This window comes from Callorhinus ursinus, unplaced genomic scaffold (genome assembly GCF_003265705.2).
Source record: "Callorhinus ursinus isolate GAN/ISIS: 27379988/994484 unplaced genomic scaffold, GSC_fseal_2.0 scaffold4, whole genome shotgun sequence".
Taxonomy (NCBI): Eukaryota; Metazoa; Chordata; class Mammalia; order Carnivora; family Otariidae; genus Callorhinus; species Callorhinus ursinus.
This window is the reverse complement of record NW_027397066.1, coordinates 153,435,496-153,458,106: the sequence shown is the minus strand read 5'-3', so window position 1 is coordinate 153,458,106 and position 22,611 is coordinate 153,435,496. Positions and strand designations below refer to the sequence as shown.

Below are 22,611 nucleotides of genomic sequence, written 5' to 3'. Positions count from 1 at the left end.
TACTTTAAAAGTACGGGACAGGGGGCCTGGGTAGCTTAGTCAGTTAAGCGTCCAACTCTTGATTTTGTCTCAGGTCATTATCTCAGGTTGTGAGATTAAGCCCTGTGTCAGGCTCTGTGCTAGGCGTGGAGCCTGCCTAAGAGGCTTTCTCTCCCTCTCCCTCTGCTCCACCCACCCCCCCTTAAAAAAAATTAAAATTAAAAAAAAAAGTAAGGGGCTGAAAAAACAGATTGCAAGGTCTAGGTAGGTAGCTGCTGGGATACCTCATTGAAGGATATTCATATAATAAGCTCTCCTTTTCTTGTTTTGAGGTTTTATTTTATTTATATTTTTTAAGATTTTATTTTTCAGTGATCTGCACCCAACCATAGGGCTCGAACTCACAACCCAAAGATCAAGAGTCACATGCTGTCCAACTGAGCCAGCCAGGTGTGCCCCAGCTCTCCTTTTCTTTAGGGGATTCTCAAATGTCAGTATCTTGAACTCTTATTTAGGGCCATTTGATTAATCCAGAGATGAACTCTCTAACTTCCTGCTTGGGGGTGGCTGGTATGAGTAGGTCACAGAAAATTGACTGCTGGTATCCAGGGAACAAGGCAGGGAATCCACCAGTGAGTATGCTGGCTTTCATGTAATCTCTCTGTCTTCAGCCTTTATCCTCACCTAGGCCTTCCTTTGTACCTGGAATCTCAGAATCCAGCAGTTTCTCCAGGGAACAAATGGGCAGGTGACTACCTATAAGCAGGCCAAAGGAATAAGGGATAAATCCCTCCATGTTCAGACAGAAGAAGTCCTGTGATTTCTTCCATCCTGCCTGGTTAATGGTGCTTTTGACCCATGAGCCTTTCTGGGACTCTCGTGTGACTGAGCTGGACTTTCATGGGTATCCACTTTTGCAGATACTTTGTTTACAGTTTTATTTACTTGCAAAGTCATTTACCAATCTTCATCCATTTTCTGTCTCCCAAAAATGTATTACCATCACTGGTCCTGTTCTCTAACACCCAACTGATTTCCTCTGATGTTCTTTTTGTTCTTCTGGGTTTATACTTTCTTAAAAGTTCATCTCTTGTATTACTATGATTTTGGAGGGAAAAGAAGGAAGCACACGTTTCACTTCTCCATGTTTAACCAGAAGTCCAGAACCAATTTCATCTATCATTCTTACCAGCCCGACTATCTTCTAAATTTATCATATAAGCCCTTGAACTACTTTTCTGAAATCCCATATTCCATTATGGATTCAAACTAGGTACAGAAGGACTTGCATACATGTTCTTTGGGGTGGCTATAGAATACTTATAAGGGCCTAATGAATCGTTAATATATAAATGTTACAGGGAAAATTATATGCAATTACAGAAGAATATCCCTAAGACCAAATGATGCACAAAGAATACAGCACTTAAGAATATGACAGAAATCCATGAGAGAGATCGAAAAGTCTGCAGTTACATTTCTTTGAAAAGCAAGTTAAGCTTTGGAAAGCTCTGCAAGAATAATGGAGCACGAGATAAAAAGCACTGTAGCACGATGTAGTACAGCTGGCTCTGTAGGTACTACTGCCAGGGCGGGCTGAGAGGAAACTGAGTCCACCTTCATTCCTCTGTCCCACACTGCTAAAGTAAGAGCAAATGAGCAGTGCAAAGTCATGGAAAGGATAATGCCTGGTGTCTCCTTGCTTTATCCCAAATAAAGCCAGCTGGGATGATATAGTACAGGAAATGACTATGTCAAAGTAGATAAATTAGATGTATTTCTCAGTGTCTAGATAACAGATAGTGTGGATCCCAGGTTAGGAATGGTGCCAGTTGGCCTGAAGAGGGATTGGCATAGTCTTTCTGCTAAGGGCTGTATAGTAAACATTTTAGTTTTGCAGGCAAGTGATGATCTCTGTCACAACTTTTTTAAAAGTTGAAACAGTTAAGCATAATCTGTTATGAAAGGAGGATACAGTCTAGAGGTGAAGGCAGGCATCAAATAAATTACCAGTGTGATGATACTAAGAAAGCAGTAATACAGAATTCAGTATGAATTTTTTTTTTTTTTTAAGCGAGGCAACTTGTATTTGAAGGTCAGGAAGGCCTCTCTGAAGAATTGGCATTCATGCCGAGACCTGGAGATTAGCTAGATGAAGTAAAATTGATGTACTTTCCAGACAGAGGAAATTGCCTTTGCAAAGGCAGAGAGGCAGGTGGTGAGGAGATGAGATTGCAGCAGTAGACAGGGGCTGGATTAACGAGGGCTTTGTAACCCAGCACGCACACGTTTTGCTCCAGTGAGACTGTAAAAACAATGAGTTGCTATTTTGTTCCGTCAGGGGAGTCTAAGGACTTGGTAGGTATGTGAGAGAAGCTGGCCCAGGACTGAAACTTGACCATGGAAACTTCATCAATCTCTACATAACTAATGGAGTGGTAATTTTCTGTTCTCCATTCACAGGAATTTTTTGAGAACCCTGCTTTTCGTCCTGATGGTTTGAAACTCTACCCTACTCTGGTGATTCGTGGAACTGGGCTTTATGAGCTGTGGAAGTCAGGAAGATACAAGAGTTATTCTCCTAGCGACCTGATTGAATTGGTGGCTCGGATCCTTGCTCTTGTGCCTCCATGGACTCGAGTGTACCGAGTGCAGAGGTAGTGTGTTCTCTTTTATGCCAGAAGTAATCAGTGATGAGTCTGTCTGTTTAATTTCTAATGAGAACAGTCCGAGTTAATATTGAGGGGTTTGAATCTTTTTTTTTAATTGAAAATGAGACCTGGGGGCGCCTGGGTGGCTCAGTTGGTTAAGCGACTGCCTTTGGCTCAGGTCATGATCCTGGAGTCCCTGGATCGAGTCCCACATCAGGCTCCCTGCTCAGCAGGGAGTCTGCTTCTCCCTCTGACCCTCCCCCCTCTCATGTGCTCTCTCTCTCAAATAAATAAATAAAATCTTTAAAAAAAAAAAATGAGACCTGGAATGCTGTCTCTACATAGAGATGGAAATCCTGTCCAAGCCACTTTGCCAGTATCTTACTTATTCATGTATTCATCTCTCCATTGATTCATGTGCCAGGAAATGGAGTTATGATGGTACATATGCATGATGTTGGTTCCAGAATTTCCTCTTACAGGCCCACTTCAGTCTGGATACAGTAGTGAGTATGGAAGGAGGAAGTGTAGCCATTTGTCTGTTATCCCTGTTGCAGAGCCTCTAAAGAAAAAAAAGAAAGAGTAGCTATAATCATTCTTCACAGATATTAATGTAAATGTGGAGAAAGAGTAACCTATTCCTGAGGGCATGAAAGAAATCATCTTAACTGCTTTTTTCCTAGAGGAGAGAAAACCTAAGATCTCATTTGCATTCATGACATACATACATACATACATTTATTTATTTATTTTACAAGAAACATAACATGGAAGAAAAATTTTAGGAACCATAAAGTTACCTGTCTACCTACAATCCTGACAAAGCCATCCCTGTATTTGCTGTTCAGGAAGACACATTTCCACCACCTTGCCAAAAGCTGCCTAGATTCTAGTACAAACAAAAGGTTTGAAAAGGTGACTAGCAAATGCATGTACAGTCAGTTGCTGTGACTATTACTCCACTGAGCACAAAAATTGTGTTCCTAATAATATAAAACAGTGAGTACTGAAAATAAGCAGAATGAAGAAAATTATCAAGAATACAAAATAATGGATTTGCTTAAAAGTTGAAGGATATTTACACACCATACTTCTGCCACAATGTATTTGATTTCTTAAATTTTTTAAATTATTGGCCCAGTTTAAGAATCTTAAATTGCCCATATGATTTCTATTTTTTTCTTTTAAATACTGAGTAAAACTCGGCTGCCAGAACTGTTTGCATTGTCCTTCCCCTTCTTTTTCAACCCTTCTGAAATTCAGTTCAAAAGACATTAGGAGGTGTTCAACGATGCAGCCATCCGCACAGAGGTAGGGAGTCACAGGGCATGTATGTAGGCTGCACTTGTGGAGGAGGCAGTGGTGTGGCGTGGTCTCTGGCAGCCTAAATGTTGTAAAAAGGGCATTCTTGGGGCGTCTGGGTGGCTCAGTCATTAAGCGTCTGCCTTTGGCTCAGGTCATGGTCCCAGGGTCCTGGGATCAAGCCCCGCATCGGGCTCCCTGCTCAGCGGGGAGTCTGCCTCTCCCTCTGCTGCTCCCCCTGCTTGTGCTCTCTGTCCCTCTCTCTGTCAAATAAATAAAGAAAATACTTTAAAAAAAAAGGGCATTCTCGCTGAGGACTGGTCTGGCACAGGATGTCAGAACTGAGCAGGGTGAGGAGCATATCTCTGGGGTGGGTGCAGAGGAGAGGACAGCAACGGAAGATTGGTTACTTGCAGAGGGTTGATCTAGGAAAGTAGACAATATTAAGGATAATGGGAGCTAGGTTTTGTGTTATCTGGAGTGGAAGTTACAAGTGTGAAAAAGAAAATTAGAGTGTACCCCATGGTGTTTTAGAATAGGAGATACTGGTGTGAACTCATGGTTTTCAACATATAGGTAGATACAGAAATAATTGTAAATGTATAATAAATAATAAATATATAGTGTGTCTTTTTCACAGTCTGTTTAATGCCATGTTTTTTTGCATTTTTTTGCTGTTTGTTGGTGGTTTCACTATTTAAAATGACCCTTAAGGGTAGTACTGAAATGTTGTGTAGTGTTCCTAAGTGCAAGAAAGCTATGATGTGCCTTCTGGAGAAAATACATGTGTTAGATAAGCTTCATTCAGCCTTGAGTTAGAGCACTGTTGGCCGGGAGTTCAATATTGAATCAGTAATTATACATATAAGGTGTTGTTAAACACATGTGAAACAAGGTTATATGTTGATCAGTTAATGAAAATGTTGTGACTAGAGGCTCACAGGAACCTAGCTCTGTATTCCCCCTAGGAGCAGTGTTTTAATATTCACTAACTCAGCGTTCATGGCACCTTTATAGAACATATACTGTGAATAATGTGAATTGACTCTACATTGTTTCAGAATACCTCCCTACAACAGGCTTATTAATTACAGAGCAGAAATAAGTAATTTGACTGGCGAAGACCGGCAGCTGGTCGAAGTGAATATCATCAGTAATAGGACAAGTCAGTTATGTGCCACATGATAGTATGACAGTGTCACTTCTGTGTTAGCCAAAATTCCATGATCTGAATTGAATTATGAGGAAACAGCAGACAGTCCCAAATTGGGGGATATTCTAAAAAATCGTGTGAAATCTTCAAAATTATAAGAATTAAAGAAAGAGTTTCATTTTGAAGGAGACTAAAAAGTCATGACACCTAAATACAACACAGAGTTCTGACTGGACCCTTTTGCTATAAAGGACATTATTTAGACACTGGTGAACCTGCAGTGGAGTCCAGGATTAGACAGTAGTAAAGTACCAGTGTTAATTTCCGAATTTTGATGGTTGTATTATGGTTGTGTAAGAGAATATCCCTGTTGTAGGAAATACTTTAAGTATTCTGAGGGTATTGGAACATCTTGTTCCCAATTTACCATCACATAATTTAGGAAACTAGTTATTTGTACTGCACTTGGGACTTTTTCTGTAACTTTGTAAAAATGTAAATTAATACAATAGAAAACAAAGATGCAGTAAGTAGTATTAACAAAGACGAAAGAAAAAGATTAATTGCATTTAACTGACTTGAGCAACTAGATACAAGTGAAGATACTATTTCCCAGCAGCGGAGTATGACAACAAATCTGTTGTGTTGTAATTTAATGATAGTGATCTTATCAGCTCTGAGTACCTGAGACACTACCTGGCCCTTATTACTCATAGTGAGCCCTAACACTTATTTCCCCTATGGGGGCTAGTGTTGCTGGACTAGCCCTTACGCTGCTTTTTATAATTGCAGGACACACTTCAGCAAAAACCATCAGGGAACTTTGAGAAACCAGATTTGTTCCTCAGATGTCCTGGAGGGTAGCCAGCAAACCCAATAGGTACACAGTGAGCTTGAGGGGGGATGGGGGAAAGGCATGAACCTGGGCCTCTGCCTTTATTAGGATCCAGGGGTGGAATGTCTAGGGTTTTGTGGGTTCACTCATTATTGGTTAATTTAAAGAATAAGAATGGGAATTAGGGTGTGATAAGGATGAAATGGGACCACTTAGAGGGTCAGTTATCTAGGTTACCCAGGGCTTTCTGAAAGAGGCAACTTCATGGGGGGAAGGGGCAGTCCAAATCCTTATCTGGTTGTTCTGCTAGTAGCGTGTCACACAGCTGGCAATATGTTTACTCAGGATGGATGTCTTTGGAAATGGATGCCTCAGCAGTCGAAAACTTAATGTCAAGCACTTCTACTACAGAAAACTTAATGTCAGGCACTTACACTACAGGGCAACCAGAGAGCTCAGAAGATAATACTTCCCAGCAGCAGAGAATGACAGCAAATATCACGAAGTAGATAGAAATTTCACAGCCGTGGACACCATAGTTTTCTTACCATAGGTAACAAGGCATAACTCACACAATCAGGTGAAGAATTTGCATTCTCCCCCTTCACTTTCAGTTTTCAATTTCTTACTGCTGTAACCAGTGAGTCAAAAGCAACAGAGACATTGCTATAACATTAAAAGCTTAATTTTATAGGCCATGAAATATCACCATGGGACATTATCATGGCCTACCACCAAGAAAATAAAGACTTTGAGAAAACAAGAGCAGCAGAACAATCTCTGTAGCAAAATTGTGAGGGCGTCATGACCAGAAGAATTAAGAACATGTGTGTTAATACAACTAAAGGTTGTAGGATGAGAAGGGCATAATATTATGGATAACGAACATGAGGCTGATGAAAGAAACCCTGTTCTCACTTCTCCTATTATGACCCCATTAGAGCTCTCTCTGGAGAATCCAGCAATAGACGTGTCCCCCAGCTCTAATTCCAAGAAGCCAAACTGTCAGTTCTATTTCTCTATCAATACATCACTTAAAAGATATATGCAGGACAAATGGTACAGGTGGGTATAGGCTTAAGATTTTGAAGTGACACTCTTTTATTACTTTACAGATGTGTGGGTGAATTAAAACTTAACAGAATGCTGTAAAACAAGAGGTACAATCTCTTTAAACATGGAATTAGTAATGTCCTCAGACACTCAGAATTCATTTCAAGATGGTGATGACTCAGTTCCTAACATAGCAAATGCCTTTGGTGGAGAGAGTCATCCAGAGTCTACCTGTGATGTCAGATTTTCAGGCTTTGGGACTGATAATTTACTTAATTTTGAATGTGATTATTTTCTACGTTTTTTAGATTAAAGATTAAAATCTTTGGGATACTTCCTATTTTATTTTTCTATTTTTTGTATTTCTAATTTAACCATGATATTGCTAAACAGGTTTCCATTAGAATTCTTTGGTTTTATGTAGCTCACCATGCACTAATTTAAAGCATTTGTTTTCCAGTACGCATGGACAGAATCCCTTCAAATACATTACCTTATATTTTGCATTGAATATTCCTGAACTATTACTGTGGCTACCTGCATAAGAATTCATTCAGATTTATGTTTTGCTACTTGCTTTTTACCCATTTTTATTTGCATACTTTCTTGTTATATACTGCATAAAAAATTATTCAAACTTATTTTATATTGACTTGTTTTTTTGTTATCAGTAATCACTGAAATTCTAGCCTAGGCTTTTACAGTGCTGAGGTAGAGAGTCTTTCTGTGTACCACCGTTTGTTGATCCCAATACATTTCTTTCGGAGCATGTGATTTTATACTTTTTTTCCAACAGAGTTTGTAAGATATTACTAACTATCCAGAACTTGTATTTTCTACTTAATTTCTAGTCGTAAAGCACTGTATTTATATGAACAAAACAAGTTCTCTATAAAGCTACTTTAAAAGCACTTTCAAAATACATGCTGTATTTTGAATAACAGGCTTATGTTATTTTTCCAAAAATTTCCTTGTATGATTGGAATGCATCTTCACATAGCAATACATTTTATACACTTGCAAATATTTTGTTTGCATTTTTGTGTTCCATTTCTCATTAAAGACTTAGAATAATCTTCATAGTTATAATTTTAATGGCAGCACTGTACTCTAGCATTTTAATTTGTCTCATTTAGTAAACTGTTTGTTCCCTGATGTTGGACATTTAGGTTGCTTTCAACTTTCTTTTTTTTTTTTTACCACTATCCTGACCTCCATGACAGCTAAAATCCATGTACATAGAAAAGTCCATTTTTACTTTTGATGAAATCATCTATTAGAGTAGTATAATCTAGGAAAAGGATCACTCATGCTAAGGGAACCAAGTAAGATGATGATGAATATACTTTCTGGAACAAGGGGAGTATAAATGAATTTTGTGGGTTTTGCTATGTATATTGATATAGTTTTCCAAAGGGATTAGGATAAGCTACCAATGTCGAGTAGTAAGTAGTTACTGGTTTTATCACAATCTCTATAGAATCAGATGCTTACATTTTTTATTTACCTAGGGGTTTTGATTTGCATTTCTGTAGTTACTAGTGAAGATTAACATTTTTTCATGTAACTGATTATTATTTGTGCTTCTTCTTACATCAGTTGCCTGTTTTGTATATAAGTTCCAGTCATGGAATTTGGATCATAAAAGAGGTGGTGCTTTTTGTTGAGATAACTCAGAGAAAATCTCAGTTTTACCTTTCAGAGGCCTTTTGAATTATCTTCATTCTTCTGGACAAATATGAAGCCTAGGGAGACAAAAAGCCATGTTCACATGGTACATTTAACGCTTAAGAACAGTCTGATAGCTGTGTTCTGGTAAAAAGCTTCACGTCTTGGCTTAATATTTTATATTTTATTTATTTTATATTTGGTTAAAGCTCAAATTAGGTATATCTGGACCTCTAGAAGGAAATTTGTATGGATAGCTGGATGGTAAAATTTTGAAATAGAGATGCTAAAGAAAGTTTTAGTGGGTAACTCAAACATTATATACAAATGTGTACAAGAAAAGACTGGGTCTTTAGACAGTGTTAAGTAACTGAGAAACCTGATTTGGGCAAAGAGAATCATATGGTTTTGACTCTGCAATGTTCCTTCTAGCTTCAGTTTTCAACTTTTAGAGCAACTCTGAGAATGTAGAAAACTGGTAAAGAAACCATTGGCAAGGGAGAAGAGTCTCCTTCCAGAGTGTTGAATCTAGGTAATTTAATAATTATAGTTTATTTTTGTCTTAAACCATAGTAAAGGCAAATCATATGTGTCTTTGTGTTCTGTGTCTTTAGGATATCTGGCTATTTCTATGTAGGGTCACCTAGTGACAGCTTCTACCAATTATAGGTAGTAAACTTAGTGTTGACTGGTGAATCTAAACATACAGGGAGATTTTAGGAATTGTTTTTCAGACAGGTGTTAGAAGGGGAGAGAAGGAGAGTAGGAGAGAAGATATTTCAAGTGAAAACACAATGTTTCATACTTGGCCTTTTTTTTAATACTATATTTTACTAATAGATTACTTGGTATTTTTAATTGGACATTTTCCCCAACCTTTTCTTAACTAATTTATAACTTAACACTTCTAATTTTATGACCGTTGAGTCAGTAACATCTTATTGGGTACTTTTATGAAGCAGTATTCTAAGAGATGATTCTCTTTTGTGGCCCTGAAGGATGCAGTGAATGATTGAATGTGAAATTCTGTGCAGACACATGATGGAGCCACATTAAAGTGCTGTTGCCTGAGGGCCCTTTGACAGCTGTCTGCCTTGCGGTGGTATTTAAATCACTGTGAAGCATTAGAATAGGAATACCAATTTGCAACCAAAACATGCTTCTGAAGCTTGAGAACCTTCAGACCAAAAAAGCTCTAGACATCATTTTGAAAGGTTTTTGATGAGCCAATTGCAAATATTAGCACCTCTAAGCTTAAAATGTTACCTATTGAAATAAAAAAGTGAATAAATATTCTTGAGTGTAATCTCTTTTCAAGTCAAGAAAGTAAAACTAGATTGAAACAAATTGAGAAACCTAAAAATAATTTTAACTCCTCCCTAGATGGAGTTCAGATGGTCAGTAATCTCACCTGGGCTTTGAGCTCCTAGAAGACTATAACAGTGTCTGTTTATCTTTATACATTCCAGATTGCTTAATAGACTACTTTGCACATAGAAGATGCTCAGGATATATAGAATTCTGTCCCTTTGTTTTCATTGCAAAAGACCTTATCACTGAAAGTGGAGATTGCCACATTGCTATTCCTTAATGAGGAAGAACTCCCGTCTGGTATACTCCAAGCACGTCACTGCCAAAGACCATTAAAACCACGTTGTGGGTGTCTGGGTGGCTCAGTCAGTTAAGTGTCTGCCTTCCTCTCAGGTTATGATCTCAGGGTTGCCCCATGTGTCGGGACTCCCTGTTCAGCAGGGCGTCTGCTTCTCCCTCTGCCCCTCCCCCCAGCTCGTGCTCAACTTGTACATGGGCACACTCTCTCTCTCAAATGTATAAATAAAATCTTTAAAAAAAAAACATGTTGCATTTTTGTAGTGATAGATATAAATTTAAGGATATTTATGAATTGTCAGCATCATCATAAATCGCTCTATTATCAGGTCCTCTCTGACTTGTGCTTCATGGTAATCAGAGCTAGCTTTTGGGACATGTGACATGTGTAGTCTCATAGGGCCTTGAACTTGACTTAATGCTTTGCTTTCACCATCTTGAAATTACTAATAATTTCATAACAAGAAGCTGTTGTCGTTGTACTAGAGCCAGCCCTCTTGGTAATTATTTCTGTCATATAATTCTGCTTAACAACACTGTATGATAAAACCAGTCCCTTAGAGAGTTTACTTCATTTGAAAATTTTAGTCTTTTAAAAGTACTGGTTCATTATTAGAAATACTTGTAGAGAGCCTGTCTTCCTTTCCCTTCCCATCTCTCCTTCCCATCACCTATGGAGGCAGTGCCATGGAGGCATTGACCACAGCATATCTGTCATCTGAAGAAATGGAGAGTAAGGGTAGAGAGTGCAGCAGTGGCAGCTTGAGTAGTTAGGAAATTGGTTACATTGAGCAAATAATTTGATTTAGCAAAGAAGTCAATATACTAAAGATAAAAGAGCCAGATTTCTCATTGTCTGAAGAGATTTATAAACAATGAAAGGTAGAAAGTTGAACACTGGATTAGAATTGTAACTATCAGTATGAACTCATGGATTTTTAAAATTTACATATAGAAAAGTTATAGATGTACATTTATGTGTGTGCATATATGAACGCCTATATGCACATAGGAATATGTATGTATATACATAAATTTCTTGGTTGTTTACACTGAGAGAATCTGGAGGCAATGGCACCTCAGTAGTAATGAGCACAGTAAGTGCCTAGATCTTGATTTCTAAATACCATTCCTCACTAAAAGGAATTAGGGCTGCTTGGAAAAATGGCCAGTTCCAGGGCTGAAGCAGCAAACATGCAAAATAAACCTGGAACATCTTGTTGTTCCAGAAAGTAAGGAAATATTCAAAGAATGAGGACATGTCAAAAGGACCCAGAAACCAGCCTGAATACATACCAACTGGCCAAGTCTAATTTAAGCAACAAAATAAAAAACATTAGCATCAGATTACAACTCTTTGAATAAAAAAGGAATCCATGAGTTCATAGGTGAATAAATAAATGAAGAAGAGAAAGTTCTTCCTTGCAATACAAGCCCAGCTAATAAATGTAGAAGGGATGATAGATAATCACCAGTTTGACAGTCATAATAGGGATGGTGAAACAGGAGTCATTGGCGCATGTTAGACTAGTAGTTGGAGGGTTGATGAGGAACAAGATATTGTTCTGATACTGTGTAAACAGGTGTCCTTTTTGCAATCTACTAAATTACCCATTTTTCACATTTTTGTGCTTTGTGTTGATTTTGCTGTTTAAAACGGCCCCAAGCATAATGCTGAATTGCTGTCTAGCATTCCTAAGCACAAGAAAGCTGTAGTAAGCCTTCTGAAGAAAATAAATATTAGATGAGCTTCATTAAGGCATGAATTACACTGCTGCTAGCCACAAATATTCTGTTAATGAATCAGATATATGTTAAATAAAGTATCTTTACACAGAAATAAAATAAAACAGGGTTATGTATTGATCAGTTGAAGAAAAAGTGACTGAGTCTCACAGAAACCTAACCCTGCATTTTCTCCCTCTCTCCCTCTCTCTCTCCCTCTGTCCCTCATGAATAAATAAATAAAATATTTAAAATAAAATAAAAAATAAAATGTATTTGATTTTAAAGAAATTGTAGTTCCAAAGATAGAAAGTTAATTTTTTTTTTACTAAAAACTGTAAGTAAACCATATATATTAACTAATCACTCTAAATATATTATTTAATATCACTCTCACTCTGAACTTGCTGGTGTGTCATTGTCTTAAAGAATTTTGGCTTATCATTGTTTTATGTAATGTCTAATGGAAACTCAGCTGGCTTCCAGAGCCTAATAGATTTACGTGTATAGCTTTTAATGCTAATTGATTGGCTTTTGATACTTTTGAGTGAGAGAGAAATATCTTATTAGAATCAAGTGGATGAATTAGCTAATTGTATATACTTAACATTTGGAGGGATACGTAAAAAGAGAAGAAAAAGACTCAAGTTGATTCAAAAGCAAATGAGAAGAAAAGATATTTGGTGTATTCTTCAAATCTTTCTTCTAATGAACCAAATATTAGACAAAACAAATTGGAGACTTGTCTTTGAATAGGAAACAGATGTGCTAAGCATATTCAGATTTTTTTTAACTTTTATCTTCAGATGCTGATTTTTGTCTAGAAGAGGGTGCTGGGGACTACTAAAATAAAGCTCATAACTTCAGCTTTTGATTGAAATCTCCTTGGTGCCTGGCACCTTATGCTGTATTAATGCCAGGAAATAAAATTTATCTCCTCTTATCTTTAGGCAAGCTGTTAATCTTCTAATGCAGAGTCACTTCTAATTTAGATTTCTAGGAAACTGGGAGGGGCGAGGGAGTATTCTTCAAGTCCAGTTGTTGGCTGAGCCAGGCTTTTGAGCTTCCTGGTTACTTGTCATTCAGCAACTGCATGGGCAAGTGTTTATAAGCTATTAATAAAGAAGTGCATTGATAATAATTGTTATTTCTCCTCTTTAAACAAATTGGATATTTAAAAAGACAGTTGTATTTCTTGTTTTGCTGAGTGCAAATATATCTCTTCAGCCAAAAATCATTACCGATAGTTATCAGACATTTGTTTTACACTTTGTGATCTTATAAGGTGATTTTCATCGGGTGTTTCTCACAAAAACCCTGAGTGGTAGGTGAACATCATGATTTCATGGATGGGAAAAGAGGGACAGAGAAGCTCTGTACCTTGCTTCCTGTTTAGAATATTCTGCTTTTCTGATCTGCTTTGTAGGTTTTTGTTTCCTTTTTTTTTTTTTTTTTTTAATATCCCTGCCTTACTGCTGTAGAGAATGATTTATATTTTACAACAGCTGATGTTTTCTTTTGCAGAGATATTCCAATGCCCTTAGTCAGTTCAGGAGTAGAGCATGGTAATTTGAGAGAGCTGGCATTTGCAAGAATGAAGGACCTTGGAATACAGGTAAGAGTCTGACCATAACTGTTAAGATCAAAGTAATCTGAAACACAAAACACTTTGAATATATACTTACAGACTCACAAGTTTGGTCAAAAAGTTTCATATACTGAAGGCATTCTTATTCTGTAACATGAAGTTGAAACTAGTGCTTGCAAAGGCTGCATCTTATCCCTTACACCCCTCTGCTTTCTTCCAAAGGAGTATAGGTTTGCTGATTTAAGGATTGCTTTTTCACCTACTCAGATGCCAACTATGTGTGCTCAACTCTCTTTTTTAAACTTTGAAGTATTTCTTTTTTTCTTTCTTTTGAAGTATTGGTGGGTGTTCAGTTCTTGACTAGTGGTGATAGACTATATGAGTGTACATTTGAAGAAACAAGGTTTACTACTGTGTAAAATGATTACCAAACAATGCTGTTGCCCACACAGTCCAGTGTGCCTTGCCCCACTCCACCCCCATGTTTGTTCAGGTACTTACTTCTTCCGCAGATACTTATTAAACATCGTTCTTCTGACCCTGAAAGTTACAAAAGAGCCCAGGAATCTGTGACAGTCTCTGCAGATGACTCTTAAATCACAGTCAAGTGATTATGACATAAATTCACAGTGCCCTAGAAACTCCTTAGAGTTGCTAAAGAGAAAAAGCCAGGAGTGGGGGTCAAGGCCTGAGCATTGATTCCTGGGCTCTGCCTTCAGCAATTTGGATTCACCAGGCCTGGGATGGAGCTGTGGGATATTCTCATGCACAATCTAAACATGGACCACACTTTGAGAGACACCGTCTTGAGGATTGCATATCATGTTTGTGGACTTGCCCAAGACATATTATTCTTTCAGTCAAATTATTATGGAGAAAACGTTCCAGAAAATTGTTTGTCCAGAGAAGAGTTTGTGAACATGATTGGCTTATTCTTTAATAGAAAAATAGCATATGTATTATTTATGGTAATTAATAGCAAGCACCAAACAAGACTGTATGCCTGTTCTGCTTCCCAGTTTCCAGCTGCCCTTGTCTTCCAGCCCTCTGTCCTCTGAGACTACCACAGCCAAAGTGACTGACCTGGCCTGGTTATCCTGATAATCTCATCATCTAGCTATCATCTTTAACCCAGTATCCCTTTTAAACCTTGATAGCCTCTCTTAAACTGGGAAGACTGAAAATCAGTGATAGACCAAAGACATCTAGTTCACATAGGCAATGTCTTTATCAGAATATAAGCACACACCAATCTCTGCTTTTTTAAAAAACATTCTCCTGGCACCTGAGTGGCTCAGTCATTTAAGTTTCTGATTCTTGGTTTTGGCTTGGCCTGTGCTCTCAGGGTTTTGGGATCAGGCCCCATGCCAGGCTTATACGCTGGGCATGGAGTCTGCTTGGGATTCTCTCACCCTCACCCTCTGACCCTCCCCCCACCAAAAAAGGCATTATCTCATAGCCCCCCTCCCAAAGGCATGCAGGTGTTCATTAAGAGCATGTAACTATGGCCTGTTCACATGCAAACTACTTTATAGAACTGCTGTAGCTAAAAGACAACATCAGGGGCACCTGGGTGGCTCAGTAGTTAAGCATCTACCTTCGGCTCAGGTCATGGGCCCAGGGTCCTGGGATGGAGTCCCACATCTGGCTCCCTGCTTGGTGGGAAGTCTGCTTCTCCTTTCCCACTCCCTCTGCTTGTGTTCCGTCTCTCACTGTGTCTCTCTCTGTCAGATAAATAAATATCTTTTTAAAAAATAAAAGACAACATCTAAATGTAATAGATTTGTAATTACAGAGACTTGTGATCCTTGTTTGCTATATAATTTTTGAGTTCATAGAATCCACATCAGCAAGGCATTATTATCTTGGACTGGTTCCTGGGACATGGAAATAGCTTTGCTTTTACAGAGCTGAATAACGAGCTCTTATTTTTCTCATGGAATTCTATACGTATATAATAGTACTTCATAAATATGCTATTTTAGTAATATAGCTTGCATGACATCACATTTCCTAGGATGATCTTTTCTCACAGGTATAAAATGTTAGAATCCTGACAATAATTTTTACAATTTATTATGTAGGGGAAAATAGACCATAGAACATATAACGGAATACTGTAAGGACTTTGTAATTATAAATGTCAGGCTGTATAGTATGCACACTGGGTTGTGGAATAGAAGTGAGAGTCTCATCACATGAGCTTGGCCTTGCAGAGACCAGGCATTGCATGTGTATCATCTGCAGGTAGCTCTGTGCCTCCTAGTGATGCTCTCGTGACTGTGGTTCAGACTGTATAATAAATAGCTCTGGGTTCCTTCTTTTCTTCCTTTTTTCCTCCCTTCCTTCCTCCCATCCTTTCTTCCACAATGCCCTTCTCTGCAAAAAAAAAAGCACAGCAGTCTTTCAGCATCCCTCTTTTTGACATTTTAAAATGATACAAACGTGATGGTGAAGACATAGTTTTGGATTGTACATTCAGGTACAGTTATATCCCCTGGGTAAAACTATTTTCAGATTTTAGGACCTATGTTATTTACTTTGAGTATTATATATTGATCTCAGAATTCTGAGCTTGTTTTTAAAGCATTACTGTACTAACTTTATACTTTATTTCCCCCATCCTCAGATTTATTAAAGATGGTTTTATTTTTAAATTTAGTTGTTTTTCTCTCATTGTAAATTATGTCCAGACTTAATTTTGAGACCAGGGTTTGGTGGGAAGGTGTGAATAAAAATTGAATTAGTTACCAGTTTTGTATTTGCCCCTCTCCTCCACCTTTTTTGGCAGTGTCGAGATGTAAGAACCAGAGAGGTTGGAATCCAGGAAATTCATCACAAAGTACGGCCATACCAGGTTAGTTTCTTCATTTTATAGAGAATTTGGGTCCTGTTCATAAGTTTTTGGCAAGGCTGGACCCACACTTTCTAACCAATAGGACTGATCCCTAGAAGTTAATAAGTAAACTAAGCAAAGTGTAATTGACAATCACATATGGATGTCAAGACAGGAAAGGCAAATATGAGGGTGGATGAATCGTAGAAGAGCCAGGCTAGGAAAACCAAGTCTGAGCTTCGTTCCGGATCAGCACAATCCACCAGAATTTTCTGCAGGGTTGGAAATGTTCTATAATCGGCGCCATCCAGTATGGTATCAGCCACCAGTCACAAGTGACATATGACTAGTAAGCACTTGAAAAGTGGCTAGTGCAGCTGAAGAACTGAGTTTTTAATTTTTATTTATGTTTAATTCAAATATAAATAGCCATATGCAGCTAGTGGCTACCTTCAGGTAGAGCCGAATATGATGTTTATTTCTGCATATACAACTATTAAATTCTACCCCATTGGTGGTAGTCAAATCAATAGATGGGCCCTTATCTACAGGGGTTCCACAAAACTTAAGCGTAATGCCCAAAAGTATTTATTGTTTGTACAGAGAGCTAACTTCTTTCCTATATACCTATAATGCCTAGCTATGTGCCACATTTCCTTTGGGAGTTAACTCTCTTGTGGAACCCCATTTGAGAAAGGCTAGGTGATACCTGCATTGATATTTTTAATATTTGGGACCTTTTGAGGAAAAAAGTAGACCCAAACACAGTTAATTGATTTTCCAAATTCCTTTGCAATCCAGTTAGTTAGCAAACATTAAGTTTGAGAAGAAACATAAGCATTAGTCTGAATTGTTCACCTCACTACAGGTACAATCTGCCTATTTTTGGAATGTGTCTGGGTGTGACCATATGTAGGTTTCTCTGTGCATACTGTTACCTATTGCTTATATAGATGCAAAATTCAAGGGTCACTTGAACAATGAGTTTAAGAGTCAAAAGCCTTTGTAGATTGCTACCACAAGAGCTTCCCCAAAAGCTACTTTCCAGTGCTTGATTTTCTTTGATGTTTTAGTCTTGTAACTAACTAGGCAGAATATTTTAAAGGGCTCATCCCTTTAAAGGGATGCCATACTTTCTTAAAATCCCATCAAGAAACAAGTGACCAATAACACATTTTTCCCCCCAAAAGCAGGTTTTAGTGGAAGAGGTAAAGGCCAGGAAATGAAATTGTTGAACCGCCTGACTGTTCTGGGGCTCAGTGGTGCTCGCAAGAGCTACACATGTGATATAATGTGTAAATTTTACCTTAGAGACTCTTCCTGGAGGATCAAAGATTTAAGTACATAGAAGCATTTACTAAGCCAGATCTCTGCAAGAATCTCAGGGTTAATGAAGTTCAAATATGTTTTCCTTTTATAGTGTTCCATGAACTAAGCATGAACTCTTACTTAATCATTGATACGTGAGAGTAGACAAGTAAAAAGAAACATAATTCATGATTATTCATTCTTTATCCTTAATTGAGTATATTAGCCTAAATAAACTTATAACAATGAATTTTGTTCTCTAATTTAAAAAATTTTTAATTTTTATTAAACAGATTGAATTGGTAAGGAGAGATTATGTTGCAAATGGTGGTTGGGAAACATTCTTATCATATGAAGACCCAGATCAAGACATATTGATTGGCCTCCTGCGATTACGAAAGTGTTCAGAGGAAACCTTCCGTTTTGAATTGGTTGGAGGTGTTTCCATAGTTCGAGAGCTGCATGTGTATGGAAGTGTAGTCCCTGTGAGCAGTCGAGATCCTACTAAATTTCAGCATCAGGTATGCTGTATTCCATTTCTATTTGACTGTAATTAAGAAATTGCCCAGGGGTGCCTCAGTGGCTCAGTCAGTTAAGCATCTGACTTGATTTCAGCTCAGGTCATGATCTCAGGGTCGTGAGAACGATCCCCGCATTGGGCTCTGTGCTGATTTTGGAGCCTGCTTGAGATTCTCGCTCTCCCTCTGCCCCTCCTCTCCCCCAGACCTCCCTACCCTGCTCACTCTCACAGGCATATGCACTCTCTCTCTCTCTCTCAAAAATAGATTAATAAAGAAGGAAAGGAAGGAGAAAGAAATTGCCCAAAGGAGGAAAAGTGAAAAAGAATGGGTGGAGGGAGGGGGCAGAGGAAGAAACAGTGAAAGAGGAAGGAGGAAGGGGGAAAGGCAAGTACAGAAACCGAGGAGCTAATATTTTATGTTCCGGGATATTTTCTCTCCCAAGTTGTAACCTTTTGGGTGTGAGAGGGGAGGAGTGACAGACAAATTTGAGACTCAGTCAAGTAGAATATAGTATTAGATTGAGCCATATGAAATTGCTATTTTTGAAAGCAGAAATGGTGTAATACCAGCAATTTCTTATGATTCAACTATGTATTATGAAATCAAAGCCAATGATGATGTGAAATATTAAAGTTCTTCATAGATGCAAGCTAAATTTGATATATAGTGGAATGCTATTCCACTCCCCACAAACAACTTAAATAAATAAATAACTCACTTTTTCAAGTTTCCAGAAAATGGTTTTTAAATCACTAATGGTGGATATGGCATAAATCCCTAACTTGGTGATTTAAGAATATTGCCTGGTTTCAAAAACCTTTTAGAAATTGGAGGGGTGACTAACAGATACAAGATTAGATGCCACAGACTTTTTTTTTTTTTAATTTATTTGACAGAGAGAGACACAGTCAGAGAGGGAACACAAGCAAGGGGAGTGGGAGAGGGAGAAGCAGGCTTCCTGCTGAGCAGGGAGCCCGATGCGGAGCTCGATCCCAGGACCCTGGGATCATGACCTGAGCTGAAGGCAGACGTCTAACAGACTGAGCCACCCAGGCGCCCCTAGATGCCCCAGACTTAATCACCTGGAGATTGCCTAGAGCTTATTTAAAAAGAGACGGAAGTTGAGAGACAATTGCCCCCTTCCTGTGATGAGATTACATCATCTACAGAATACCTTTTGATGGCTTTTGTTGTAAAATTATTGCCTAGTCTGCTACAGTGTATTTTTGGTATGATTGAATGGTTTCTCTTTTCTTATCCCCATAATTTTTTTTTGTCACTCTTATTTAGCAGATTTTAGCAACTACTGAATATTAGCCTTTTTGTTTTACAGACCCTTCTTAATGACTTCTTTCCTTCTTAATTCCCTAACACCTCTTTTGCTCTTTCCAGGGATTTGGCATGCTGCTGATGGAGGAGGCAGAAAGAATAGCTAGAGAAGAACACGGATCTGGGAAAATAGCTGTGATATCAGGTAACTAGGGGAAGACGGTTCATGATTCGTTCACATTTTTATTTTTTTATTTTTTTTTTTTAAGTTTTTATTTATTTATTTGACAGAGAGGTAGAAGCACTAGTAGGCAGAAAGGCAGGCAGAGGGAGAAGCGGGCTCCCTGCTCAGCAGGGAGCCTGATGTGGGACTCGATCCCAGGACGCTGGGATCATGACCTGAGCTGAAGGCAGACGCTTAATGACTGAGCCACCCAGGCGCCCTAATTCACATTTTTAACTTGGTATCACAATTAAAACGATCTCAGGCCTCTCTTGCCTCTATTTATGATTATTCACAATTGGGCAGAGTATAATAGTGAAAGACTTGTGGTCAAACACAGAATTCCTATGAGCAGTTTTGGTGGCATAGTTTCAGAAGCACTCCATCTCTGAGTGGCAAGACCAGTAATCTGGATCCTGTCTTCCTTGCTGTCTGTCACACCAGTCATCTCTCTATCCCACTAATTGTCATGGTCATTTCTTCTCTTGCACTTTGTGCCCAGTTACTCTGTCTGGGAAAATGAAATTTGGTGATAAGGATCCAAGAAAAAGTAAACCAATATGGCCACTATCAATATTGTTGTTCAGAAACTTAAAATGGAACCTCAGGTGCCAGTACAAGATGTTTAAAGGTAGAGTTCTTTGCTCCTTAAATATTGCCCTCAGTAACTTTGCTTCTGGGAAACCGCTTTCCCCTATTTGGAAGTTTCCCCATACTTTGTCTAGGACATCAGATAATTGGGGAAGTGGGCATGAAAAGGAAATTCTGGTATGAATGGAGCGAAAATAACATATACACCCTTTCATTCCTATGCTTTAGTACTATATCCTTACAAAAATTGCTGTTCCCAATAAGAAGCTAACATGAGGAAAGCCATGATCAGAATATAGGTTGTTTTTCCTCCAGCATTTGTTCTCACATTCGAAAACATTCTCTCTTAAAGGCGGATTATTTTCTCTTAAGATCTTTTAAATAATCTTTTCTGAAAACGAAAGTTGAAATTCGTTTTTTTTAAATCAATAAGTTGTTGCTAATCAATAAATCAATACCCTGGCCCAGGTATTAACAGTTACAATTATGAAAATGTAATGACCCAGGCTCACTTAATCATTAGTCTGGCTATGGTTTTTGGCATTTTCCAGACAGATTAGTAAAACATTTCTTACCATGGCTAGCTTTATATATTTTCATCTGTTATCTTTAATTTCACTAAAGAAGAGGGAACTAAATGAGGCTCACCTGATTGATACTGATATTTGTAATAAAAAATGTTTACTTCTCAACTGTTTAACCTGTGGTTGTTCAGAAGTCAACCTTTCCTGGTACCAGGAGAGGGCCAGCCTGACTCAGGACTCCTTCCACACACATCTGTGGTGGGTTGAAAGCACCTGAAATTTCAGTGGTCCCTTTTGCTAGAGCACTCTCAGTGTTTTCAGCACAGTACTTCTCAAGCTTTAAATATGCTTGTGCTTCACCTGGAGATCTTGTTGGAATGCAGATTCTGATTCAGTCTGGGATGGGGCTTGAGAGTCTGCATTTCTAACCAGCTCTCAGTGATACCTATGCCGATCGTCTCTTCAGACCACAGTTTGAGTATCAGCAAGGTTTTCATATTCTCTTTCAAATCATTAAGGTCAGGATACTCTCAGGGGCCCTGGCGGTGCCTCCCCTCCCACATTCGGCTATGCAATCACATGGTTTTCTGGTATCTGTAGGAACGTCATCAATTTTAAAACTAAAGAGCATTGGTATTCTGTCACTTCTCCACATTATTTCATTAGCCTTCATAATATCTATCTCTTTTTAGAAATGTTACATGCACAGAGGGCCCCTGACTTGCCTGCGGTTCTATTCAGTTGCCCATAAGAGCCTCAGTTTCTGTTTTTTATGAGCAGGGTGTCTTTCTAAGTAGAAATCAGCATCTGTCCTCTTCCTGGCTTTTTATCATAATCTAAATAATAGCTCAATTTCAGATCATCTGCCTGTAGAATTTTTAAAATAATAAGAGACTTACTGAAAATAGCAGGGAAGAACCTTTCTCCTTATCAGCAGTCTACAATAGGACCACTAGATTTCTGTATAGGGGGTTTCTGTTTTTGTTTTTTTTCTTTTTATTTCTTTATTTATTTTTTTATTCTTGATGTAGTGTCATTGTTTGTGCATAACACACAGTGCTCCACGTAGAATTTGCCCTCTTTAATACCCATCACCAGACTAACCCATCCCCCCACTCTCCTCCCCTCTAGAACCCTCAGTTTGTTTTGCAGAGTCCATCATCTCTCGTGGTTCGTCTCCCCCTCCGACTTACTCCCCTTCATTCTACCCCTCCTGCTATCTTCTTTTTCTTTTTTCTTAACATATGTTGCATTATATGTTTCAGAAGTACAGATCTGTGATTCAACAGTCTTGCACAATTCACAGCGCTCACCATAACACATACCCTCCCCAATGTCTATCACCCAGCCACCCCATCCCTCCCACCTCCCACCACTCAGCAACACTCAGTTTGTTCCTGAGATTAAGAATTCCTCATATCAGTGAGGTCATATGATACATGTCATTCTCTGATTGACTTATTTCACTCAACATAACACCCTCCAATTCCATCCACGTCGTTGCAAATGGCAAGATCTCATTCCTTTTGAGGGCTGCATAATATTCCATTGTGTATATATACCACATCTTCTTTATCCATTCATCTGTCGAGGGACATCTTGGCTCTTTCCACAGTTTGACTATTGTGGACATTGCTGCTATAAACATTGGGGTGCACGTACCCCTTCGGATCCCTACATTTGTATCTTTGTGGTAAATACCCAGTAGTGCAAATGCTGGATCATATGGTAGCTCTATTTTCAACTGTTTGAGGAAACTCCATACTGTTTTCCAGAG

General features: G+C 38.4%; 1 protein-coding gene and 1 long non-coding RNA gene across 2 annotated transcripts in view; one reads left to right on the top strand and one right to left on the bottom strand.

The window, feature by feature from the left end:
* Nucleotides 1-22,611, top strand: part of ELP3 (elongator acetyltransferase complex subunit 3) — a 102,642-nt gene that overhangs the window by 51,122 nt on the left and 28,909 nt on the right. Inside the window, exons 10-14 of the mRNA XM_025873776.2 lie at nt 2,443-2,636; nt 13,499-13,589; nt 16,354-16,419; nt 18,000-18,227; nt 19,620-19,701. Of these exons, the coding sequence (XP_025729561.1) occupies nt 2,443-2,636; nt 13,499-13,589; nt 16,354-16,419; nt 18,000-18,227; nt 19,620-19,701 (661 nt within the window). The remainder of the gene's footprint in view (nt 1-2,442; nt 2,637-13,498; nt 13,590-16,353; nt 16,420-17,999; nt 18,228-19,619; nt 19,702-22,611) is intronic.
* On the bottom strand, nt 2,990-14,133 carry LOC112825691 (uncharacterized). Its single transcript, XR_003208778.2, has 3 exons — nt 14,064-14,133; nt 8,669-8,718; nt 2,990-3,192 (listed from the first exon to the last, which is right to left on the bottom strand). It is a non-coding gene; the product is annotated as an uncharacterized lncRNA (long non-coding RNA).